This window comes from Sinocyclocheilus grahami, unplaced genomic scaffold, assembly GCF_001515645.1.
Source record: "Sinocyclocheilus grahami isolate Dianchi unplaced genomic scaffold, SAMN03320097.WGS_v1.1 scaffold828.1, whole genome shotgun sequence".
Lineage (NCBI taxonomy): Eukaryota > Metazoa > Chordata > Actinopteri > Cypriniformes > Cyprinidae > Sinocyclocheilus > Sinocyclocheilus grahami.
Window position 1 is genome coordinate 212121 of NW_015506007.1, and position 27146 is coordinate 239266.

Consider the following 27146-nt stretch of genomic DNA (forward strand, 5'->3'; position numbering starts at 1 on the left):
TTTCAGGCTTCAAACTGTGTTCGGTGTAGTTGGTTACATATGTTACCTTCTACTTTTTTTTCCTTCACGTTAATTCCAAACGCAGACAGCAGGGAGCCCATGTTTCTCTGATCACATCGTCACGCTGATAAAGAAAAGCCAACCGTGAAAACACATTTTAAGAAACCAAAAATTTAAAACTGATTCAATTAAAAAAGTATTAAATGTGAAGAAAACTACAAAACTTACACCTAATTTAAAAATCTTCTGCAGTAAAGAGCTGTATAATCATAAGGACCAGCTGAATTGTATCCAATCTATTGTGTAATTATCTTTGACTTTTATCATTTTGATTTGTAATGGCTATCATTGTTTGCATTGTCTTATGTAAGGTCACAGCCAGGGATGCTAGATATTACAATTTGTTTTTTGAAGTATTTGTCATTAATGGTTGGCATATGGTGTGTTTTATATGATAAGAATAAACCCTTGTTTAAGTAAAAAGAAAAATCCCTGAAATACCATGTGACCATATTTACATGTTTGAACATTATAACAGCCTGTTCTAGAGTTTTCTATAGGTTCATTAGTGCTAGAGATGAATTAGGGATGTTGAAGCCAGTTTATGTAGCTTCAAAGCATTGAAATCAGAGAAACTGCAGGTTGGATAGAGTCTGATCATAATGCATTATGATATCTTTCTGTTAGTGTCTAGCTGTGGTTAATGATAAACTGGCAGAAAGTTCAGTGTATTTTACAGCTCTCGTCTTATCAGCGCAGGGTATTTATGAGAGGCGCATGTAGGCCTTCTCCATACACACACAGCCGTGCTTCCTGATCTCACAGATTATTCACCTGGCAGCCGTTTTCAGACGTTAGCCTTCGTTCATATAACACAGAGACGATCTTAAATAAGGATAACTAATTATTGTAATTGCTGTTAGAGGCCAAATGATTATGTCTACATGTCAAAAAATAAAACTGAAAATCAATACATAAAAAACACAGCATCTAAAAAGGCTATTTTGTATCAAAATGAATTATTTTCCCTATTAGAAATGATTGAATTAGTGAAAAGTGTTGTAGGTAGCTGCTCATAACCCTGAACATTAGACCACACTCACACTCACACCCACCTTCATCTCACTCTCTTTATCTAATCTAATATTATCATTACCCAATCTTAAACAACTGGAATCGCTCAAAAGTCAACACATTGCCAACGCCCATGAAAGGAATCACTAGAAGTATAAAAAACGAAACATTTCAAGTGAAATCATTCACTTCGAAGACACAAATTTAACACAGCATCCTTTAAAATGTAAGATCTCAGAAGGGTGTGGATTTTTCGAATGCACGTGACTAATTATTATTCTTATTATTATTATATTTTGTTACATTTCTTTAAAACTTGAAGCTGTGGTTGGCAGAACGTTAACATAAAAAGTGACGATGATTCATGCATTACTAAAAGTGATGAAAGCTTTTGCGGTGACTGTTTAATTTATGATATGTTAATATACCAACAGACTTCAGATAAAATGATTTGCTTAATATTTTTACATATAATAACCAGCATAATGATACAACGAGGCTACATGAAGTTCAAAATGGCCTTTCTAGCAAGCATGAAATATACTATGAAGAACACAGTGTTAAATATGTAATAGTGCCAAATAGGAAACAATGCAATATACATGAACTAAAATAACATAAATTAGCATAAAAGACTCATATTCACATAACTATTGACAAAAAACATGTAAATAAAACAAATGTGATGGGTCACACAGGAAATGCCTACTTCTACATGAATAACTAGGCAATAAATACTATTTACTTGTATGTAAACAATCATTACTAGTAATAACTTACCATGAAATTACATGTATTATATTTATAAATGTAATTTCATAGTAAGGTAACTCACGGTTAACTAGTTAACAGGTTTTTACAGTAGCAATTTTGAACGTTATGTTCCTGTTCAACTTCACATTTGACAAATCTATACTCCTCTCTCTCTGTATATACTGAAACAGGTATGTTAAATATTAATAGTAACATACTCAAGTTCGGTATATATTTTTTTTAACTAAGCACTTCATCACAGGTGCAAGTGCCTCTAGCTAATGTCAATAGGTAACTCAAGTTTGAGAGTGAAAAAACGAACATTTTAGAAGTCTAACATACTCCCTTTCTTAGCTCACTAAACATTAATAAAATCAGAAAAGGTCACCAGCTGAGGGTGTCATACCCGAGTTACACGTCTGCCATCCAGGATCCCTAGAGAAACAGCGTTTCAGAATAAACCACCACCCCATAAACATGCGTGGAAAAGAACACTACAGTTCCCATAATGCAACAGCAAACGAGGCCCCTTCCTTAGAGTACAGGTGAAAATTAAGGGTGTAACCTGACGTCAGGAAGAGGTTTTCAGGGCTGGGTGGAGCCAGCGGCTGCAGTTGTGGCCTAAGAAGGGGGTTAGCAATTGGACAACTGCGTAAGCTTGACGGTAACAGAGAGATTTTACAGTATAGCACGTCCAGGGACAGACAGAAGGCAAACAGTGGATGATCTTTGGACTCTGGTGGGCTGGAAGAGGGAAGCTGGTAAAACAGTCAGACGAGTGAATGACGTAGTCGCTGGAAACTGGCTGAAATTTGGTATAATGTAAAATCCTTCCAATCTAAACCTCATTTGCATAGTTTAAACTCTTAAAAATAAAGGTTCCGAAAGGGACTTAGATTTTTTACTATAGAGAATGGAAAAGGTCCCTGGATGTTAAAGGTTAAAGACCTACTTTTTAAGAGGGTAGCTCAGATTTGGACAGCTATGAATGGTTTTATTGCTCAAGAGGTTTGCTCGTTCATAGCTCAGTACAGTTCTTCTATGCACTCTAATTGCTATGTAGGATAAACAACAATATCTAATGTGAGATATTGCACAGATCTCTTAGTACAGGCCATCAAAACACTACAAAAACAGGTCACGCTTGCGTTTACGGCGTACTATTGTCACACGTCAGCTGCAGGAAAGGGCTGTTTTATTATCTCTTTTGTTGATTCAGGCAACAAAGAGTAGAGAAAAGGAACTGTTCCCTCAAAAATAAAAATGTGTCATTTGACGTTTTTAACCTGTATGGTCTGTGGATGAACAATTAATATAGTTATGCGGAATGTTCATGCTGCTCTTTTCCATATAATGCAGGTAAATGGGGACAGACGCTAAAATAAAGGCACTATAAAAGCAGTTCATATTTGGTCGTGCGCTATATGTCAAGTCTTCTCAAGTCATGCAGTAGGTCTGGGTGTGGTTCATTTTGCTGTAGTTTTAATTGTGCTTCCACATACTGAAATCAAAGTTACGAGCGAAAGCTTGCCAAATGTTTCAGTGAAATACTCCTCATTCAAATGGTTTTTTCTTTACAAAATAACATCAAACCAGCTTAAAGCATTAGTTTAAGAGACTTTATGTATAAATTCATTTGTTGGAGTGTGCACACATACATTTTAATAACACATTTTTCCTTGTCAGTGACCGTGTACAATACCAATATAACTTCAAAAATGTGAGTAAACGGAGTAAAGTCCCATACATGCCAGTATTACTTGTCAGTATTGTTTCAAGAGTTTAAAAATAAAGTGAGAACTTCCACAAGTTGGCACGAGGAATGTGTATATTACAAAGAGTGACAGTTCCCTCCTAAAATACAGTCCAAACACTGCTGGCCTAAACAACGGTAACAGTATATAAAGTGACACAGAGTTAGAAGTGAGAAATGTACAGAAATAAATAACAGGTTCAACAGTCACAATAATGATTGGCAATATCAACATACATTTACATATTGGCAGTGTTTTGTGAAAAATACTACATTGAAATTTGGATTAACAAGGTGAGACTTTTTGCACAGGCAACAAACGAGGGGACAAATCTAGTGTTACTGTCTTTGTTTTTGCAGTCGTTTCTGGAAAACCAAAGCACAACAGTATAAAATTCCTCTAAATGAACAACTAAAGAAAATAAGTCAGTCATTCAAAACAAAGAAACGGAGTAACAAGACTTCACAGCAAAAAAAAAAAAAAGGACTAATTTTTACTTAAGAGGGAAAGTTAAAGTCATTTAAACAGAAAATATCAGAATAAATAAGGCCGCTTTGAAACGGGAAAAAAATGTTTACTCATCTTTTATTGATCAGTGATCGCATTTAAGCTTGATCTGATATTAGTTTATGTTCGTATCTTCCCTCCCCAGCTGATGCTGATTTTTTTCAGCGCTTTCTTTCCACGACAAAGTATTGAAAATTATTACACAACACTCCATTAAAGCATTCACGCATTTTCGCTTCAATACTGTCTGATGATGCTGCATTGTCTTTTGGTGTGGGTGATGAAGCAGGTGTAAATGTGAACTCGAGATTATTGCTGCCACCTACTGGTCATAGAGGATGGCTGAAGTACCGCTCGCTTTTGAAATGAATGGTGACCATAAGAGGCAGAAGATCAGTGGGCTGAGGTGCAAACAGGTCATCCATCATCTGAGCGGTCACAAAGCCTATAAGAAAGGCACACTTTCGGCTGACGGATGCGTCACGTTGTGAGCTGACTCGGTAATGGAGTGAAATGTATTTGATATCTCTCTACAAACTCCCCCACCCCAAGTTGTCCATTCGGATTACTTATTCTGGTTCATTCATGCAACGGATGACTCCACAATCACAAGTGAATGAGATCTGGCCCCGAGGACACAAACACGGTCTCTGGAGCCACAACGTTCATAACAATCATAATCATTTCAACTTGACACATTCACAGCATCAACAAAATAAGGCAATAAATACATGGCAAAAGGGGTGTTAACAGAGAAAAAGTGCACGAATGGATGTGGAATCACTATTCTACAACAGACACTAATGACCCAGCACACTCACAGCGCCATCTACTGGTTGGATGTCAAAGGACCTCAAGTCAGCGAGTGACAGCATTTTTTTTTCTTGCAAACATTTTTGTGAGGGATAAACATGTCTGGTTTTGCTTTTTGCGATGATCATTACATTTATCAAAACATTGAAAATGGATGCATTTCATAAAAAAATGTCTGGGTCAAAGTTCAACTCCAAAAAAAAAAAGAAAAAAAAAATAAGTCTATTTTTAATAATTTAAGATTATTTCCATTGTAAAATACATTTATTTGTTTTATATTAATTATTTTTATGATATTATTTTATTTTTAATATATCAAAGTGTCATATATTCATATAAAATCACAGCACTTGCATATTAAATACATATTTATTGTATGACATTTACTTGTTAAAAAATCACCATTACAATTATTAGTAAAACAATTAATTAATAAATATGAGTTTCATGAGGAAATTAACTTAGTCAAGAAAATAATTCCACATGTACAATTTTTTTGAAAACAGAATTCATTATAAATGTAATATTGTATTTCTTATTTTATTCATTTAATGTAATCATTTCTTATTTTAATTATATTTAATGCAATATTTAATTATATTGTATATTTAATTTTTGAGCCAAATGTTTTCATGAGATTCACCCATATGCATCATCTAAAAAATATCCAATGGACAAAAAACTAAATTAGACTACATTTTGGAACAATACAACCCAGGACTGTTTGTCTATCCCTCACTACTGGTATCTACCCTAACTAGTCCTTTGCTAGTTTGTTAGTGGCTGGATGAGTGTGTTTTTTTTATATCAATATATGGAAAAAACAAAAATATTGTGTTCAGTCTTTTCTTCTGGATGACTCCCCCTCATCCACTGCTACACTAACAGTGCTCTTTATAAAGCATGTCACATGGCCTCTCTCGTGCCACTGAAAGCCCTTCTCTGTGGTTGTCAGTGGGCAGCAAAAATATTGGTGTGGACACAAAAAGGTGACAGTGTTGACATCCAGCCAACACTTAAGGGTCTGAGATTATCTTCTGCTGCAGGAACGTCCTCACCTCCCCTCCTCGGCCGAGCGTGTCTCAGACTTGAGTTTCACAAACTCTTTGGCCACCTCGTCACCCGAGCGTTGGGAGAGGATGCGCATGACGGTGAGGCCCGTGTCATCGATGTGTATCCGTGGGCCCAGTGGACACCAGCAGGCGCAGCTGGCCCTCGGCGCAACATCACGCAGCTGTATGATGGCAATACCGACCACACGGTCCGCACGGCCGAAGCAGTAGTCCTTCACACACACCTGCAGCTCATAACACTCCGGCCCATCCTCGTTCCCAAGAATACTGCACAGAGAGAGAGAAGGTGCAAGAATGATTCACTAGTAGTCATTCTCTCTTTGCTCTTTAAAAATCTTATTGAATGCAGAGATGCAGTAATAAATGCATATTTAAATTCTTGCTCATACACATGATACTACAATCTACATTAAAATATATAGAATTTTGTCTGAAAAAAATTCAAACTTAAATGAACAATTAAATGTCCAATATTGTCAAATAAATATTTAATAATTCAATATTTATAATTCAAGTTTTTAATACAAGTGTGTATAATACAAATGTTTTATTGTTTTATTTTTAAAATTGCAATAATTAATACACACCCATCTGCGTATCTGTTCATCCACCCATTTATTCACCCATCCGTTCATGTCATTCCACCCATCTAATCTGTTCATCCACCCACCCACCCATCCTTTCATCTGTCCACCCATCTATCTGTTCCTCCATCCATCCATCCACCCACCCACCTATCTCTGGTCATCCATTTATTCATCCACCCATCTATCTGTTTATCCATCCACCCATCCCTCTATCTGTTCATCCATCCATCCATCTTCCATTCACAGATCTGTCTATCTGTTCATCCATCCATCCCCGTCTATCCGTTCATCCATCCATCCATCTAGTCATTCATCCATCCATCTAGTCATTCATCCAGCCATCCATCCATCTGCCTATCTGTTCATCCATCCATCCACCCATCTATCTGTTCATCCATCTATCCACCCATCCGTCTATCTGTCCATCCATCAATCTGCCTATCTGTTCATCCATCCAACCACCCATCTGTCTTTTCATCCATCCATCTATGCATCCACCCATCCGTCTATCTGTCCATCCATCAATCTGTCTCTGTTCATCCATCCATGTCATCCGTTTTGCCTTTTTAGCCTTCAAATGTTTTATTTTGGTGTTCTGGCAATATTATTTTTACAATGATAATTTTTTCTTTTTCAAAAATTGTGAAAGAGAGAGGGGCGTCCATTTTGTAGTCCATTTGTTTCCTCATACATCATTGTTTAATGTACTGTTATTCATTAATCTCATTAGTTGTGAATGACTAGGTTTTGCACTCACAAATGGAAGGTCTCGTTGAATTTGGGCGCCCAGCTATTGTTCTTTGATTTGGTGGTGAATTTGCGCTTCTTGTCGCTGAGATGAGGGCCGATCATGGTGACCTCCACAAATGGCCGGAACATCCCAGACGTCTGCCACTTCAGATCATTAGCAGCCACAACTGGAAACAAAGAAATGTAATTCAGCCATCAGAAAATACACCTGTGGGACAGATAAAGCTTGCTTAAACATGGCAAAAATACAATTAGACTTACCTTTAACTGTAACTTTATGCTCTCCTGTGCCCGGATGAGTAAAGAGGTCGATCTGTATGGATACTTCACCTACTGGTTTATCAACTCCTGAGCCTACACACACACACACACACACATATTACATATGGTGCTTTTCCACTGCATGGTACGGCTCGGTACGGTTCACTTTTGGGGGGTTTTCCACTGGGTACAGTACCTGGTACTTTTTTTAGTACCACCTCGGTTGAGGTTCCAAGTGAACCGTACCGTTACCAAAACGTGACGTGTAAACTCTGCTGATCACGGATTGGCCGGCGAGAATCGTCACTACCTGCGTCACTGAACTTGCGACACAAACACAAAAGAACCGCTAGATTTAAATCAGCACAGCCAGCGAAGGATCGAACGCAACCGTTTTGAATGAGCGCACATTTTTTTTAACAACCAAAAAGTTTTGTTGTCTGTTGTGGAAGTACAGACGTTCCTCTCGTTGATAGCAGAGGAGCGGATCCAGCGAGAGCTTGATAGGGCGATGCGGAATGAAACAGTTTTTTTTAGGAGTTGTGGCAGTATAGGCGGTACAACTATAACGACGTGAATAATCCCGTCCAATCTAAAGCGGTACTGAACTGCAATGGAAACGCAAATCGTGCCGAGCCGAGCCGTACCGAGCAGAGTTGTACCACGCAGTGGAAAAGCGCCATTAGTTATCAAAATTATGGCATTCCATAGACTACTGCTGTTTTTACACTGAGCTAGTTATAAATACTACAACCTAATCCTAACTCTCACAGAAAATACCCTGCATTCTAACAATGATTAAAAAAAAAAAAGGTTTTATTTTTATCTTCTTGTTACAAATGAGAACGTCCTTAAATGTCCCCTAAAGGAGGACAGGTTTAGCTCACTTTTGGGTGACACACACAGTGTAAAACACAGGCCTCTCATGCATGGTGGAGCTTTTAAGAAAAACTTAAGGAAAGATGTACAAGCTGGGCTTGTGTCCAAATTTATAGAAAAAAAGGAAGTAATGACAATGACGATGGGAACACAGAGCCTAAATTGGATTAAATCGAGCTCATTGGGGGAAGAAATGTGAAATGTTTTGTGGCTTTTAATCCACGTTAGCATTGCGGTCATCTAGATGAAAAATTTTCCAGGACAACAGATATTTTGACAAGTCATTCTGCACTTATGGACATGTCCAAATTTTTGTCCAATTAAATGCTCTCTAGAATGAAAATACCACGAATACAACCTGCCTTAAAAGAATTAAGCAATTTCATGGGGTCTTTAATGATTCTAAAATAGGCTTGATTTCCTTACTGTAAAATAATATTTCTTTAAGTTTGGGATTAAATGTGAGATTCACCACATCAGAGGACAAAAAAAAACACATCTAAGAACAGATCTGGAGAGGGGGGCTGTGATTATTCGTGAGAGGGTACTTGGGTCTCAGGGAGTCTGTGGTGACCTACCCCTAGACGGCTGTATTTTCTCACTAGGTGTTATCCTCATACCCTTCCCATTATGCACTTGAAGCAGAGACAGAAGCAGAAAAGAATGGGAAGAGACAAAGTTCAAAAGCAAAGTGTTAAAAACAAGACAGAGAACCGTAACAACAGCAGAGAAACATGGACAGTAGACACAAGGAGTAAGAGACAGATAAAGCTTGAAGAAGAGAAAGTTTCTTTACAAAAAGTACACAAATGAGTCCACAGCTCAATACTGCCACCTAGTGTATTGTTTTACAAACTCATCTCTAGGAGATCAAATTACATGAATTAAAGAAATTAAAACAGGAAATGAGAAATCATATGTTCCACAGAAGAAAGAAAGTCATACAGGTTCTGAACAACATAAGGAGTAAATGGGAGTGGATGTGTCACCTTGAGCATGCTGAGTAGTGACAAACGTCTTGATAAGCGTGTCGGTGGTCTGGGTATAGAGGGACAGTGCATGTCTCAGCGAGGACAGTTCAGGACTCTTCTCCAGGAAGGCCTTCTTCAGACCGTTTCCTCCAGCGTGGAAATATTGCTGCAGTGGATAGCAAATAATCAAATATTAGATGTGTACACACCACTGCTATGAAACAACATGGAAATGTATTGCTGCTTTTAAAGAAAATGTCATTTATACCTTTATGGTATCAAGGGCCACGTCCATGACCGCACACTGCTTGGGCGTCAAGCTTTTAGCTTCACCAGACATGTGATCCTACAGAGCCAAATAACATTAAAAACCCATACAAGAGATAAAATGACCTCTAATACAAATCGAAATCAGTTGGTTTAGCCACGGGATTATCTGAACACTGAATAGATGACTGAATAAATCAATTTGTAATTATAAGCAGTGGTTCGAATATATTTGTATTTCTGACACCAGAAACCCATTGAAACTTTTTTTCCATTTCAAAGTAAAAAAAACTATGGAGCTCTGAACATGTCATGCAGGAAAAAAATTATAAATTGTGCGCACCATTTACTAACTTGTGCACACGAAATAATCATTTGTGCCCTCGTTTTAAGTAAATCCTGTGCACAAAATAATAATTCGTTACACTTCCTGTCATGCACATGATTTATCTAAAATAGTTAATTTTGTGTGCACAATTTACTTAAAATGAGGGAACGAATTATTACAGTATATCGAGCACACAATTTACTTAAAACGAGGGAACTAATTATTTAAAAAAATAATCAATTACAAGAATGAACTAATTTAAAAAAAGAAGAAAAGGTTATTAAGAGAACAAAAGTTACAATTATAAGAAATAAGGTTGCAACAGTGATATATAAAGTCACATGTTGCATATAAAAACCACAATTACAAGAAAAGTGGTGTCAGAAATACAGAGAAATTCTGGCCAAAGGTTTGATGGGATATTCTGTTTACAAGCACACCGTTTTAAGCATGTGATGGTACAGAAACATGTAGATAGCATTTAAACCGAGGCTCTTCATCTGTATTCTCTTGCTGAGCTCTGAGCTGGTTTAAAGAGATCATAGTCCGGATTAAACAAGCCTGGAGCACTACCTTGAGTTTGGAGAGCTGACCCAGTTCTTTAGCCGCTGAAAAGATCATTCCCTGCCAGGAAGAGATAAAAATGTTACAGCGTCAGAGTGGGCAAAGAAATCTTTACATGTAAAACATGGATTTAAATTAAAATTAAATTAAAAACACATTCAAGACGATGTATTTCTTACAGGAAACACTCAAAAGGTTCCAGGCAAAAAAAATTGCTATCAAGCCACTGGCTCTTAAAATGAACTGTTTAGGGGTCAAATAACATTGTTAGGGACTAAATAATAAAACGTAAAAGCATTTTAAGCAGTTTTGTCTGGGAAAAAATGACAATGTATTTAAGATCCATCTAGTCATCCAGTTCTTACAAAGGTGTCATTGCCCTGAGGAAGGATGATGGTCTTCTCAAGACTGTTCATCACAATTCTCCACAGCTCCTTCAGCACTCGCTTCAGCACGGTTTTCTCACACACTGAGGCAAACAGCATCAGACTGCTCGCAAACACACACACACACACACACACACACACACACACACACAGAGAGAGATCAGGACAGGCTTCAGGTACAGTAATAATAGTTTCTGTACAGGTGAGGAGAGTTTTGCTCACTTTGCATCCAGGAAGTCCATCAGAGGCCGCAGCATGTTATCGGAGTCGGCCTCCACCTGGTTACGGGTGTTGGCGTTCACGGGACCCTTGATCTGGTACAGCAGACTGGCCATCTGACGCATGCAGTCATCAATGCGGCTCTGGAAGCTACAGAGGAAGATCAGAGTTCAGCGACGAGAAGAAACATGCTAGACTGACATAAGAGGAGTTGTGCAAAGGTGTGAAATTAATGTAGATTAATTTAGGAGATTTTGATCTTTACGCAACACAGATCTTGAGATATGATGCCAGCCAGACTAGAACCTACATTCATTTAAAGAGCACCAAAGCTACAGTATAGAATGATGACCTACATATGTTTAACTTAATTGCAAACGTGGATGAGTCTAATGAAACATGTCAAGAAATTTGTATGAAGAAAATATAGCCTGTTTGTCTAACTGAGATTTTGTAATCGTGTTTGTTTTTTTCATGTCAATTAAGCATCCTCTCTGATTCTCTTAATTATAATAAAAATTAATAATAAATATATATGTAAATGTATTGATATTTATTATGCTTATTTATTTCAGTATGTTTTGTCACAATACAAATACTTTATTACAGTAATGAGAATCACCACTGGGAATAACGCAAATAACAGTGCAAATGCAAATATTTTCACTAAGCTGACATTCCTCCCAATTATCATTAATATAACCCAAAACAAATAAATTGTGAAGCAATTGCTGCAACCATTATAAATATTGAAATTTTGTAAACTAAATATTGGCAGCATTTTTGTGCTACCTTTAATTTATTCTGAATATATTAAAGGGGTCATATGATGCGATTTCAAGTTTTCCTTTCTCTTTGGAGTGTTACAAGCTGATTGTGCATAGATAAGATCCCTGAAGTTGCAAAAACTAAAGTCTCAAAACCAAAGAGATATTCTTTATCAAAGTTAAGACTCTGCCACGCCCCCCTAAAACGGCTAGTTCTAACACGCCCCCACATATCTACCTCACTATGTGGAAATATTTGCATAATGCCGCCCAAATGTTCACGCAAAGAAGGCGGCGTGGTTTCAGTAATAGTGTTGAAGCAGCATGTCAGGGAGACGCTGTGTGTTTCTAGGCAGGTGTATAATTATGTACCAAGTGCAAAACAAGATGAATATCTGAATGTGTAATATGCAAAAAAGTACATTTATGTTTAAATTCAGGGACAAATTAATTACTCTCTGACTCAAGGGAGTCGATACACACCTTGCCCTCTGAGATATCCATCTATGGGCAGGGTTGAGGAAAAAAAAATCTATCAAAATCTGTTTTTATTTGTCAATCACTCAAATATAAATGTACAGTAAAACTGTGCTGTACAGGGGCAACACTAGAGTGATGGTTATTAAAATGAAAAGATGACATTCCAAAAGGCACTTTCTATGAACGAGGTACAGAATAGAATTTTTTCATCTAGTGAGAAAACGGTTTAGTTCACCTCAAGAGGTTAAACTAAATATTGGTTTATTTTATATTTTTATATGAGGTTTGCAATATTCCAAGATTTAGGAAAATAATACCATTCAAACAGTAAATACATACAAAGTTTTGGGTTGAACTATTATTGTGATTTTACCGTGTGTGTGTGTGTATATATATATATATATATATATATATATATATATAAAAATAAAAACTGTAATATCAACTAGCGCTTTTAAACCAAACATGTTTTAGAAAGAAGCCTTTTATTCTCCAATGCATTTATTTGATAAAAAAAACAAAAGTAAAACATTAATTTTGTCAAATATTATTACAATTTAAATACTATATATATTTAAAATGGTGTTATATGTTAAAAAGTTATTTATTCCTATGATGCAAAGCTGAATTTTCAGCATCATTACTCCAGTCTTCAGTGTCACATGATCCTTCAGAAATCGTTCTAATATACTGATTTGATGCTTAAGAAACATTTATTATTATTATCAATGCTGTGCTGATTAATATTTTTGTGGTAACCATAATGCTATTTTCAACATTTATTTGAAATCTTTTGTAACGTATTGATGTCTTTACTGTCACTTGATTAATTTAATGCATCTTTGCTGCATAAAGATATTCTAAAAAAAAAAAAAAAAAAAAAAAAAAAAAGAGATATATTTTTTTTTATTTTTATTTTTATTTTTTTTAAAGAATAATATCTTAGTGACCCAAACTTTTGAACAGTAGTGTACATTACATAAAAGCTACTATACAGTATAACCCTGGCTATAATTTTTTCACCCTTTATTGATTTGAAATTTAGTCTACACTGACTGTCTGTTACGGGTTGGAGATTTGTGAAGGGCATGAAGTGACGTTTTCTCCTGAATGTAATAAATTCCCCCATAAAACACAGACACGAGATGAAGGTCACAGTGAGCCAGTGTTCAAGGGGCTGAGGCACGGATAGGAGTTCACACACAGTTCAGACACGGCTGATCACTGGGACAGCGGCGTGTCTGTGGGCTGGAACGGGGCGCTTATGGGAAATTGTTGGATTAAAAGGACAATAACGGATGAAACACAACCATGATCTCAATAACAAACCTCCTGTAACTCGTCCTCCTCATCCTCACTCTCTTCCAGCTGGGGACAGAAGCCACATCATACAATTAGACTGAAGCTAATGTGTGCCACCATACAAATACGAGCCTGCCGTTATGTAGCACCTTCCTAACCAGTGTGCTGTGGAGATATCTGGCCAGCAGACGTCCTTGTAGAGTAAACCTGAGATACATTTGATTCTGGTCTTTTTCTGAGACACATACATCCTGAAATGTGGATGCAAATGGGACAGGCTCCTTTGGAACCACCTATAGTAATCCAAGTAATCTGTTATCTAGGTTATGAGTTTTCCAGTGCATAAAAAACATCATTAAAACCTGCTGAATGTTCTTTGAGAAGTACAATTGCATGAGATACTAAGACTTTCATCCTGAGAAAATTAAATATGAGATTATTTTTCTTTATGATACTTCAAGTACATTCATCAGGTTTTAATAATGTTTCTTTTCCTTGACTAAAAAAGGTTATAATTCAAATTTTTTTTTAAATTTAATTCACTTGTTTTTACACCCTCTACACTTTACATTTTACACTTTCAATTAACTATTTTTCATAATATGCAGTCATACTTGCCTGGTTTTAAGGGTGTTTTTTAGGGATGTTGCAAGAAAACGTTTTTTTTTTCCCGCCACTGAATAACAACAAAAAAAAAAAGGTAATTGTGACTTTTAATCTCAAAATTCTGACTGTTTTTCTCGCAATTGCAAGTTCACATCTCATAATTCATCTCAAAAGTTTTTTTCTCAGAATTGCATGATACAAACTCACAATTGACATTTTTCTCAGAATTGTGAGATATAAACTTACAATTGTGAGGTATAAAGTCTTGCAAGATCAAAAGTCGCAATTACCTTTTTTATTCAATGGCGGAAATGGGCTTCCACAGTTTATGCACAAAAACAAGAAAAATTTATTAAGATTTGGTTTTTAAAGTACAAAAAAAAAAATCCCTAATCAGAATGATTCAGTTTTTGAACATAAATGATGAAAAAACTGTCATTTACAAAAAAATCTTCCAACTAGTGTTTAAAAGACAACATTTAGTCAACTACAACAACCTATATCCGAGACTGGGATTTATCTGTCCTGCTGTCCAACAAATCTAACAAAATAATAATAAAATATCAAGTAAACTGAAAATAAACAGATCAGCAACGTGGAGAATCCGATGTCATTGTCTCATGCACAGAAACGTACGTAAGACTTCATTAATCCTTTACTAATCCGCCTGAGACACATACTCAACTAATGCCTCAACTCTCTCACACACACACAAACCACAATCTCTCATTCTCCCCGAATGAATATAACCAAACAAATTCCAACAGGATTCATGACATCAGGGTTCTAATCAAGCATGAATTCAATATACTGCACAACACAAGCAACTACTCTACTTTCAAAACTAAGTTTCCATTTTAATTCTATGTGCTTTCACTAGATTGGAGTTACGGTGAATGGCCAGAGCTGAACTATTTAACACATCTAGCCTACTTTTACCCACCTCGCCATCTTTCACATTTTCCTCGATAACCTGATTAATCACAGAAGAAAGTGTAATAATAAGTCTCTCTCAAAGCATCAGTGTCCACGGGGTTCCTTTGGGAACACACATACTTTATAGATGTGTGTATTTTGGGACACTGTGTACCCACCTCCTCTTCCTCCTCCTCCCCAGGGTCCACTATTGCATCCAACTTTATTTAAAAAAATAATGTTAAACACTTGTTTTATATACAGTATTTCTAGAGTCTGCAATCATGTCATCTAGAAGAAAATGCAAACCCTCAGGTTTACAATCATTCACAATAGCTCAAAAACTGCTCTACTTTTCCTATCATCTAAAGCGATCTAAATTCTAGTCATACCCTGGCTTCCTCGGTGGCAATCTGAGGAGAAAATACACAAATACTGCTTTAACAACAGCCAATACGCTAATGAACGCAATACAAGTCAAGCATAATGAAATTATCCAAGTAAAAAAAACAGTTGTGAAACCCCTGACTAGAACACTTTATTTATATCTTGCCTAAATAAACCTCCAAGCAAATCATCGACTGTATAAATGACAAAACAACAATGCTGCATCGAGCCCATCTGGATACAACAGGGAGAGTTCTCTTAATATGCTGAGAGACAACAGGCCGCTGAGGTCCTCTGATGTCCCAGACAAATGAGGAGAGGACAAATGACTTTGCTTAGGGAAGGTCACCTTCCCCTGCTGCTCTCCTACCTGTTTGGCACCCATAGATTCAAACATCTTCTCAAGCTGGACACGCAACTGCTGGACATTATTCATCAAGACGCATGGCTGAGGACAAAGAGGAAGACACAGAGAGATTTATTAGAAAAGATGACAAAAAAAACATTAACGTACAGTGCAGTCTGTACAAGAAATGTGTTTTAAATGCAAGCAAATATTTTAATATCAACAGGGATGTGAGCAAAAATAAAATAAAATAATTTGTTTTAAAAATAAATAAATAATAAATAAAATACTTTACAGATTTATTTTTTAAAAATTAATTTAAAAAAATAAATATTTATACATATAATACAATTACTAATATAATATAATTAAAATAAATCTATGGAATAAATATCAATATAAGGAATAAATATCATATATCAATATAAATATAAATAAACATATACTTACACATATGTGACTTAATTATGTCTTAAGTCGCTGGGGTATATTTGTAGCAAAAGCCAAATATACATTGTATGGGTCAAAATTATAGATTTTTCTTTTATGCCAAAAATCATTGGGATATTAAGTAAAGATCATGTTCCATGAATATATTTTGTAAATATCCTACCATAAATATATCAAAACTTAATTTTTGATTAGTAATATTCATTGCTAAGGACTTCATCTGGACAACTTTACAGGCGATTTTCTCAATATTTAGTTTTTTTTGCACCCTCAGATTTTCAAATAGTTGCATCTTGGCCAAATATTGTCCTATCCTAACAAACCATACATCAATGTAAAGCTTATTTATTCAGCTTTGAGACGATTTCAAAAAATTTACCCTTATGACTGGTTTTGTGCTCCAGGGTCACATATCATAAAACATTAAGTGTGTATACACACAATTACACACACACACACATATTAAATGAGTGTATACACACACTTACACAAACGCTCATATTAAATGTCTTATAGTATATTATTAATAACAGATATGTCGTACATATTTTCAGATATACATATATAGTATATTATGTCATATATACAAATATGTATACAGTCAAAATTAACTACTTCACAAATGAAAGAGCAAAGACAAAGAGACATCTATTAGACAAACTAACAGAAATGTCAGCCTTAACTACCAGGAGAATGACTTACAATCTTCTCCTTATCACAATAGGACGGGAAGCTCTTCTTCAAAAGGGCACTGTACTGTAGCAGAACTTTGTCAATGGTCTGTGAAGACAAAGAAATAAGAACTGAGCTTAACGTTTTTCAAAAGTCAAAATGTCTTGGTAATAGCATTACCATGCAAACAAATGAAAAAGCAGGCTAACATTTCAGGAAATCTAGTAGAAACTCTCTGGGGCTCATCTCTGCACTCAGCGCTCTGGACATCAGCCCAATGAGCTCTCCACGTGTCCGATAAAGATTCTTGAGGGAGCTATGCATTTCTCTCAGAGAAGCTTGCCAGACTTGGTCTGGGGACTGACTGAAGCTTAATGAAAAGGGCTGCATTAAGCATTTTGATTTGATTACAATAGAATCTCATTCTTTCAGACAAATGTTTTTGCTTCACTGACATTCTTCATTTGCTCTGCACTGAGATGCCCTTTGGCTAAAACAGGGCCATTCTCTCAGAAATCATAGATAATTCTCGAAACAAGATAATACTCTGACAGCCAACATTTGTTCTGACATGAATCTACTGTAATTGGATTAGGAAGGATGCTGGTCCACCTTGGCGAACCGGCGGCTGTAGAGGGCCATGACTTTGGGGTCGGGACACTCCAGTTTCTTGATGATCTCAAAGCTCTGGTTGAGCTGGGTGAAGACGTCCACCACCGAACAGGAGAAGAGAGCGTGCTCTGACGTCTGCTGGAACTGTAGAGGGGACAAAAGCACATTATTTAAAAGCAATTTCTACTCAGTTTTGTGTCAGGACAGGTCACCTTTATTTATATACTGTAGCACAATTACTGGACAATTTTCATGACTATCCCTCATTATGTAGGTATGATGAGGATGATGCTTTTTTTTTATATATATATATATATAGAATAGTTCACACAAAAAAAAAATTTAAGTTGCTGACAATTTACTCACCCTCTGGTTATCCAAGATTTAGATGAGTTAGTTTCTTCATAGAAATTTAGCATCACTTGCTCACCAATGGATCCTCTGCAGTGAATGGGTGCCGTCAGAAAGATAGTCTAAACCTCTGATAAAAACATCACAATAATCCACAAGTAATCCACATCTTGTGAAGTGAAAAGCTGCATGTTTGTAGGAAACAAACCCATCATTAAAAAATGTTTACTTAAACTGTCCCTTCTTATATATATATAGAATAGTTCACACAAAAAAAAAATTTAAGTTGCTGACAATTTACTCACCCTCTGGTTATCCAAGATTTAGATGAGTTAGTTTCTTCATCAGAACAGGTTTGGGGAAATTTAGCATCACTTGCTCACCAATGGATCCTCTGCAGTGAATGGGTGCCGTCAGAAAGATAGTCTAAACCTCTGATAAAAACATCACAATAATCCACAAGTAATCCACATCTTGTGAAGTGAAAAGCTGCATGTTTGTAGGAAACAAACCCATCATTAAAAAATGTTTACTTAAACTGTCCCTTCTTGTCTCTTTGGACTGTTTTCACTTGTAAACAGTGCTTGATCTGTGTATATTGCTCTCCTGATTCAGAAGAGAGAACTTTTCACTGGGGAAATCAAAATTATGAATAGAGCACTTGTATTTTAGCCAGAAGCAACTGTTTGAAGTTGAAAACGTTTTGATGATGGATTAGTTTATTACAAACATGCAGCTTTTCTCTTCCCAAGACATTAACTGATGCCCTGGAGTTGTGTGGATTACTGTGATGTTTTTATCAGCTGTTCAGCTCTCATTCTGACGGCACCCATTCACTGCAGAGGATCCACTGGTGAGCAAGTGATGCAATGCTAAATTTCTCCAAATCTGTTCATATTAGGAAATAAATTAATTTCCATATTGGATGGCCTGAGGGTGAGTAAATTGTTAACAAATGTATATTGTTTTTGTTTTTTTCGTGAACTATTCCTTTAACAAGCAGGAAGAAACTAATTTTTGTACAGACGACCTAAAATTAATATAATTGCTCTTGAGAAACTTGCAAATGGTACAGTTTTGAAAAGCAAAATGACCATTTTGTGGGCACAAGAGCATCATAAAAGCCAAGAAACACTTCTGTGATGAGAACGTGTGAAAGATAACAGGCTATTAAAGGGGAATTGCACTGAAAAACATCTTACTCCATCTTTTTTATCTCTCTCCAGGGCTCCATGCATGAACTCCATGGACACATCCTCGTTCTCATCCAGCCACTGCAGCACAAACTGCTGGAACCACCTGGAAAAGGCAAGACATAATGTGAACAAACAACAATAAAATACGCTTTTACTTCTGAATGTGTTTAGTAGTTGAGATGATGAAGAGCTCACTCACGTGGGGTATTCGGGCACAACTCCCTTGAAAGCTGGCAGATCCTTCACATATTCGTTATACAGCCATTTGACCTTGAAGTGCAGGTTCATGTAGTCTGCGCTCTTACACAGCCGGTGTTTTTCATGTTCTGTGGAATAAGAACATGTGAATATGAACAACAAATGGTGGCTAAACAAAAAAATATTACACCTCATCATCTCCAATATACCCAATCAATGAACCAAATTGGTACTTACCTTCCATGGCGTACTTCATATCCTGAGAGAACTGATTCCACATGACCTCCGCACTCAACTTTCCCACATTCAGCTCCTGAGGAAACCTGTAGAGAAACAGGAACAAAGTGTCACATGATGGCAGGACAATAGAGTTTCAGAGATTCTGGTTTGTGTGCACACTTACTGGTTTAGGACTGGTGTATAGGAGTTACGGTCCTCCTCGATGATGGACACTATCAGCGTAATGAGTTTGGGCCAGAAATCCAAGTTCTTGATGCTTGGGCCCTGATCTTCTGGGGTGCACTCCTCCTTATGCTGAGCAAAAAAAGAAAACATAAATAATTTGCTTGATTCACAGTAAAATAATTAATCTTTTAATTACTTCTATATATTTAAATTCAAATTAGCATTTGAATTACATATACACTCTAAATTGGTATTTTAAATGATCAAAAATTGACATTTTAAAGGTGATGTGACATTTTATATTTAATGTGTAAACAGCGCTTTGTTAACTAAACTTTACTATTTAGAAACAAAATAGGGTTTTGTTAATTGTAATAAAGCTGAAATAATATAAAAAGACAAATATTACATGAAATAAAAAAAAAGAAAAAGAGAAATGAAAAGAAAGAAATTGAGAAATGATGCATTGGTAAATATCTTAAAAGTACTAATACTAAAAAAGGTAAAAATATATTGATAAAAATATTTAATGAAAACTATAAATAATAAAAGTGACAAGAACATGAGAAAAATACTACAATTAAAATGAAAACTGAAATAATATATAAAATGTTTTAAAAAATTATTTGTATCATTATAACAGTAATAATTAATAGTAATAAATAGAGAGTCATTCATTGTTTATCTCATGAAAAGTGTAAAGTGATTTTTTTTTTTATTTTTTAACTCAAGTGGGACATTTTGTAGCAAAACGCTACAAAATATGATGAGACATGAGTACAAAAGTCAAACACGTCCATCTAGGGCATGTTTACATAGAAAAACAATGGAAAAGACATTCTGTGTGAACGGTGTGTTTAAGCATCCTCAACAGCCCAGCAGAGCAACTAATGGTGTTAGTCTGGGGGTGGGGCTGTTTTTGCAACACTGTTTGGTGAAGCTTCTGGCCCAGAGATGACACACTTCAGCTTTAAATCTTGTGAGAATACAAAGCATTACAGTCATGAATGCTGGGTGCTAAAAGAGTGATTGTCTAACCGTGTCTCCGATCTGAGAATATTGGCGACTGTACAGCTCTTGACAGTTGTTGAAGATGTAGTCATACGTGGAGTTGAGGCAGGCTTTGACACAGTCTCGCACAACCTGACTAGCTCTCGGGGGACTCTGCAGTTCCTGGACCTGTCCAGAGTGAGACAGGAGACAGTATAAATGAAGGACAAAAGAAGCACTGACGAAATATAAGGATTGAGGATCGAAACTGATTCTATTTTTTTCCTTCTTGACCTTCATTCTGAAGAAGGTGATGCTGGTCAGGAGGTCCACTGTAGATTTGAGGTCCTGTAAACGCTCCTTACTGCTTGCAGGGAAGTTGTTCTGAGAAAGAGAAAAGTCACTGAGAATCACCAATGTAAGATCTAAAATGAAAATGAAAAAAAAAAAAAAGTTTATGCCACCAACACTCACTCGATACATTGAGAGGTCAATGCGCAGGGAATTGTGCAGCTGATCCAACAGCTTGACAAACCTTTCTTTCTGCAAGATGAGAAAAATTAAGCAAGATTTTCATTTTCATCTAGGACACTGACTGGAAATATTTTTCTAATGCATCTGGACACATACATATAGTGCACAAGACCTATGGACAACTATTAAGATACATTATGGTGCTTTTTGGTCCTTTTTAGAGATTGATAATATAAATCAAAATCCAATTTTTATTGTCATACAGACTGAACATGAGCTTGAGTAAGTAATGATTTTGAGTCAACCAACGCTCTAAGTGCTAAAGACAACATGGCATTAACAAGTGTATTTTTCATAGGCAGCTTAATATAAGAATAACACCGAACAACTGACACTGTTGTCTTGACACTATAATTACAGCTTGCAGTTAGCTGAAGTGTTCCAATCCATAATGGTGATATTGAATCGTGAATCCCATGGTGCTGTACTTAGCTGGCCGGTCAATACAAGACAAAAAACTGCCACAATAGACACCTCCATTTTCAAAATGGTCTTTCGATTTCCTGATTGAGGACCTGAACATGTTCTCTGGTTTAGTGCTGACACATTGAAACTGTGTCTACTATTTAAGTCCTTATATGAAAAGTCATCTCAATTAACAAAATGCAGAAATACCACAAAAATAGGATTTTCTGTGCTTCTTTTCAATAACTTATTCTTCCGTACTTCTTCCATTTACATAGCTAATTAATGACTTGGCATCTAAAAAAATAAATAAATAAATAAAATCTTGTTCATGTTTTTTATATGAAAAAAAGCAGACGGTGTGAACAGACCTTCAGAATAACCTAGATATGTATGTGTTCTTCACAGTCTGCATGTTGTGTGATATTTGAACATACCCCAAAGTTGGATGCAGCAAATCTATCGCTAGCGGAGACATTGGTGGATGCAGTGGTGTGGGCGTAGTAGGCGTTGATGTTGGCCAGCAGGGTGCTCATCACAGCAGGGACCCCGGGACACATATACTTAGACGAGAGACATGCAAAGTGCCTGTATGCACAAAGAGGAGGAAGATGCAGAGGATAAAAGTGCTTCAATTCAAACACATCCACTATATATCCACTCTGTGGAAAAAAGAAAAGAAAAGACAATCACTCTATTCCAAAACCTAGCTAGGCAGCATTTACGGTCTGTACACAAAAGCATGTTCATACTAAAAGGATCATATTATCTTCAAAAATGCAGTCTTTAGATCATTTTGAAAGCAGCATCGCATTTATTCTTTTAATCGCAGAATGCACTGCAACAAGCTATATATATGAATATACAGTATATAAGTTTACATTTTCAATAATTTTGTTGTCCGTTTCTGTCATTTTTTTTTGTTTTTGTTGTTACATATTAACTACACAAAAATGAAAATGTTGCCTTGGAAAATAGCTTCAGTTTTTTTATATTTTATTTCAGTTAAAGTTTACTTTACTTCAAGTAATAATTTTTTTTTTCAATGGTTTTAGTTTTTAGTATAAACAGAGCGAACAGTTTGCACAGAGCAAAATAAATCAATCAAAACAAAATATTGAACTGAGATGAGCTCTACACTTTTGGCTCTCTCTCAGTGGCAATGGCTCTCTACAAAAGGTCTGTCTGAGAGGCGCCTAGTTAAATCACTGCTGATTAGCTGGCTAGATGGATCTGTCATTGCTCCAACTGGCCTTGTGGCCCATTCGGTGTGAGATATGGTCGCTTGCGTGTGCTTTATTTGAGTGATGTGCGCCGTTAATGAGCATCTCCTCACACTCCTGAAGCCTGATCGAGACCGACTCACACTCAAGCCATTAACAACCACAGACATGAACAGCACTCAGGAGTTCATTTCTTTACTGCCCTTGCTATTCAAGATCCAGCTACTGCCATGGAGAAGACTACATTTATTCATCCCTAGCTCACCTTCACTGATTGGCAAAGTTATTATAGTCTGGCTGTAGTTTTTTAGATGCTAAAATCTTGCCATAATATCTTGTCGTGTGCCATTGCTTCAGTACGATTATAAGGTAAACTGACTTATAATGTGTGCAAAAGCTCATAACCTCCTCGACTTTCTCAAGTTTATATGTAAAAAGCATTAAATCTGTGCATCATATCAAGCAATCATATCTCTTCACAAAACTTGGATTAAATGGCTTGATTCATTTGATGACGCTTTTATGCCCTTTTTGGATTTTCTAAGTTTTAGTTAACTGAACTTTTGATGGAGGTATATACACCTATCAAGGTTTCTTTAAAAATATCTTCATTTGTGTTTTGAAGAAGTCTTATGGGTTTGGAATGACATGAGGATGAGTAAATGATTACAATTTTCATTTTTGGGTGAATCATCCCTTTATGTTAACCATAATTGTGTACTACACTATGAAAGATAAAATAACTGATAAATCGATAACTGATAAAAAATGATTACAGAAAAATGGCTTTGTATATTTTCCATCAGTAATGGATGATCTGATTGAATGAATATAGCATTAAAGAATAGTTCACCAAAAAATAAAAATCAGCTTGAAATTATTTTGTTTCTTCATCGGAACAGATTTGGAGAAATGTAGCATTTGCTTACCAATGGATCATCTGCAGTGAATGGGTGCCGTCAGAATGAGAGTCCAAACAGAGGACAAAAACAAGTCAATAATCCACAAGCAATCAACATGACTCCAGTCCATCAATAAAAGCTCCCGTCCATCAACAAATCAGTGAAAAGCTGCATGTTCGTAAGAATCAAATCCATCATTACGATGTTTTTACTTTAAACTCTCGCCTTTGGCCAAAACATGAGTCCACAATCCATAATAACGCTTCCTTCACAAAGATGTTAACTGATGGACTGGAGTGGTGTGGATTACTTGTGGATTATTGTGATGTTTGTATCAACTGTTTGGACTCTCATTCTGACGGCACCCATAATAATATAATTATAATTAATTAATTATAATTAGTTATAATTAGTTACATTTATATAGCGCTTTTCTGGGTACTTAAAGCATTTACATGAAAGGGGGGAATCTCCATCACCACCACCATTCACTGCAAAGGATCCAAATCTTGGTTAACAAGTCTTGTAATGTTACAATCTGTTCTGATAAAGCAATACAGTGGTCTGGCGTCATGCATCGTGTTTAGATGAGAAAGATGAAATTAGATATTAAGAAAAAATTAATGAAAAATCAGTAAGAATGCAGCAAAGAAAAACAGATGGCTTAGTGGACGGAATGAAGATATATGAAGACAACTGATGGTAGTATGGAGGGTGGACTAATACATACGTCATGGCCTGGTAGATGGATTCAATCCCATAGCGCATTGCAAATTCATCCACTATCTCTTGTGGCACATCGTCAAAGTACACTTTCCAGGCATCATCACCACGGGCTTCTGGGATTTTCACCACACCCTGACCGAGGACATCTGTGATGTGATGAAAGAGGTTCTACAAGAAAGAACAGAAACTAAATATTAGTGACTAAAAGACCAACATCCACTGACAGATAATGAGAGATCTGTACATGTTTGATGCAGACATTGGTAGTCTGTGAGCTACCTCATGTAGACAGGTGTACTGGACGTGGTAGGGGGCCACTTTCTCTTCACCCTTAATTTCCACACTGATCTGAAGACGGATGGCACCAGAAACAGCAGACTTGTCCGTTCTTTTCTCTGTGGGGTGAGATACGCAAGTAGAATAATTACTATATGTGCAGACATATTTAACCCAAGGGAACAGTGCAGTAAAAATAACTGCTCAGGGTTAGATAGGATCTGAATGTGTTTGTTTGTTTTTGTGTGTGTGTGTGTGTGCCCACAATAAAACTACCTTGCCAAAGGACTCTCTTTAGTGGTGATTGCCAAGGGAATTGTTTCCTTCACTTGATAATTTCAGGTATAATGAATAGGTTAGCCATTCACATCGACTATATTGAGAACTACAAATTTGGATTTAGTCATGTTGTGCGTTTCATTTCTACATAACATTGGTGGAAGGATGTAGCAGTTAACGGAACCGAACATCATGAAAATCATTTGGTTATGATCATTTAAACTAGTACTAGTTAGATACAACTGGTTCTAACTAAATTTGAATAATCTTAAATTAAGTGTAAATAAAGCAACAAGTCAAAAGAAGCAGTGCACTACAACGATGTTTGAGACCATGTTCTTGGGCTTGATATTATGAAGATGCGTTAACAACAAAATTATTTTAAAGTGTTCATTAAACATTTTCATTATTAAAAATTATCTGAATAAAGATTGTTTATGCCAAGTAATATTGTTTATTATCCTAACTGTAAAGTAATTGCAGTTACCATGCCAGTGTTATTTTAGTATTATTTATACTAATATATATATATATATATATATATATATCAATTTATCTTTATTCATTTTAATTTCAGTTTTAGTCATTTTAGTACTTAAACTTAATTTATTTCAGTTAGCTGCTATGGCAGCATTTCTAATTTAAATTTTTTTAAAGATTTATTTTTGGCGTTTTTGCCTTTTATTTTTATTATTATGATAGGACAGCATATAAGACAGGAAGCAAAGTGGGAGAGAGAGATCAGGAACGGGAAAGGTCCACAAGTCGGGACTCGAACTCAGGATGCCCGAAGCGCAACAGCCACTATATGTTGGCGTGCTACCAACGAGGCTATTGGCGCCGACCTAATTTTAATTTTAAGTTTAAGATTTTCATCTAATATTTCTTTAATTTCTGCTATATAAAACAATAACAACAATACCAACAACATTATAGCAAACAATTTGGTGCATAAATACAGAATGTGTAGTCACAGGGTTTGTACTTACAGACAATTTACAATCAGAATGTTTATTATTTTCATATTTGATATTCAGCTTTTCTCTCTCCAAACTGAAAAATCCTTAGGAGTTTTTTTTTTATAGAAACGCCGGGTTCTTCTTTCCCTGAACCATTTCCCCTGACAGGCAAATTATTGGGATAATTTGTGTGTGTCAGCTAAGTGGTGAATTTCCGACTGGAGTGGGCTACATAATAATCAAGGAGGATATCTGTTTCGAAGGAGAGAGAGAGAGAGAGAGAGAGAGAGAGAGAGAGAGAGAGAGAGAGGATGATACTGGTGAGAAACTAACAAGAGGACATGTAGCTGAATTACTACTATTGAGAATAATTGTTACTGCAGATGTGGTGGCCAGAGATTCAGAGGAAAAACAATCAGAACAGTAGAACGGACTGTACAAATGAGGACAACAGAAATAAGAGAATAAACGAAGGCTAGATTACATCAGAATAATAATGAAATGTGAAAAATGTGAGAGATAGAAACAGAATTTGGAACAGTGGATTTCATGGTTGGGACGTCCTGGAGGCCTCTGGGCCACTGCACACTGGGGTAATTGGGCGAGAAGGGACGTGCTGTCAGGTTGGAAGATATGGGTAATGGAGTATACACACAAATCTTAGACGCATGGGCCACGTCCCACTTACAGAGAGGTGGTCTACACCATTTATCATCATGAGCAAGTCCCACAATTCATTATAGTGGTGTTTCTTGTACTACAAAGAACTAAAATACACTTGCATGATGTCAGGAGAGTGTCAAACCAGATATTAATAATAACAAAGAAAACTGACATTCTATGGAATAGAGCAGCATGAACATTTCTCAATTTCTCCAGAAGAAAGAAAAACGGTGAGGGTGAGTAAATCTTGACAGAATATTATTTTGGGGGTGTGGGGGTGTGTGTGTGGGGGGGGGGGGGGGGGGTGCCTCCCCGC

The 27146-nt window shown here is 36.3% G+C and overlaps 2 protein-coding genes and 1 long non-coding RNA gene across 10 annotated transcripts in view; all 3 read right to left on the bottom strand.

Annotated features, from left to right (window-relative positions):
• Positions 1-59: 59 nt before the first annotated feature.
• On the bottom strand, positions 60-2464 carry LOC107562556 (uncharacterized). Its single transcript, XR_001606001.1, has 2 exons — positions 2234-2464; positions 60-124 (listed from the first exon to the last, which is right to left on the bottom strand). It is a non-coding gene; the product is annotated as an uncharacterized lncRNA (long non-coding RNA).
• A 6019-nt stretch (positions 2465-8483) lies between these two features.
• On the bottom strand, positions 8484-11330 carry LOC107562567 (protein unc-13 homolog B-like). Its single transcript, XM_016247219.1, has 7 exons — positions 11190-11330; positions 10947-11070; positions 10591-10641; positions 9691-9768; positions 9441-9588; positions 9030-9086; positions 8484-8691 (listed from the first exon to the last, which is right to left on the bottom strand). The coding sequence occupies exons 1-7, from the start codon at positions 11309-11311 to the stop codon at positions 8666-8668; spliced, it is 606 nt and encodes a 201-aa protein (XP_016102705.1). The 5' UTR covers positions 11312-11330; the 3' UTR covers positions 8484-8665.
• A 984-nt stretch (positions 11331-12314) lies between these two features.
• unc13bb (unc-13 homolog Bb (C. elegans)) overlaps positions 12315-27146 on the bottom strand; it is an 87563-nt gene continuing 72731 nt past the window's right edge. For 6 of the 8 annotated variants that reach the window (XM_016247212.1, XM_016247215.1, XM_016247218.1 and 3 more), the window contains 18 exons: positions 24933-25048; positions 24658-24821; positions 22240-22390; positions 21338-21406; positions 21158-21247; positions 20912-21052; positions 19872-20002; positions 19706-19791; positions 19470-19596; positions 19277-19373; positions 17724-17867; positions 17142-17219; positions 16014-16091; positions 15649-15669; positions 15436-15477; positions 15285-15314; positions 13763-13801; positions 12315-12457 (listed from right to left, as the gene is read on the bottom strand). In XM_016247212.1, coding sequence (XP_016102698.1) covers positions 12401-12457; positions 13763-13801; positions 15285-15314; positions 15436-15477; positions 15649-15669; positions 16014-16091; positions 17142-17219; positions 17724-17867; positions 19277-19373; positions 19470-19596; positions 19706-19791; positions 19872-20002; positions 20912-21052; positions 21158-21247; positions 21338-21406; positions 22240-22390; positions 24658-24821; positions 24933-25048 — 1661 coding nt within the window. In that variant the 3' untranslated portion in view covers positions 12315-12400. The remainder of the gene's footprint in view (positions 12458-13762; positions 13802-15284; positions 15315-15435; positions 15478-15648; positions 15670-16013; positions 16092-17141; positions 17220-17723; positions 17868-19276; positions 19374-19469; positions 19597-19705; positions 19792-19871; positions 20003-20911; positions 21053-21157; positions 21248-21337; positions 21407-22239; positions 22391-24657; positions 24822-24932; positions 25049-27146) is intronic. The other 2 variants (XM_016247216.1, XM_016247217.1) reach the window with 2 other exon arrangements.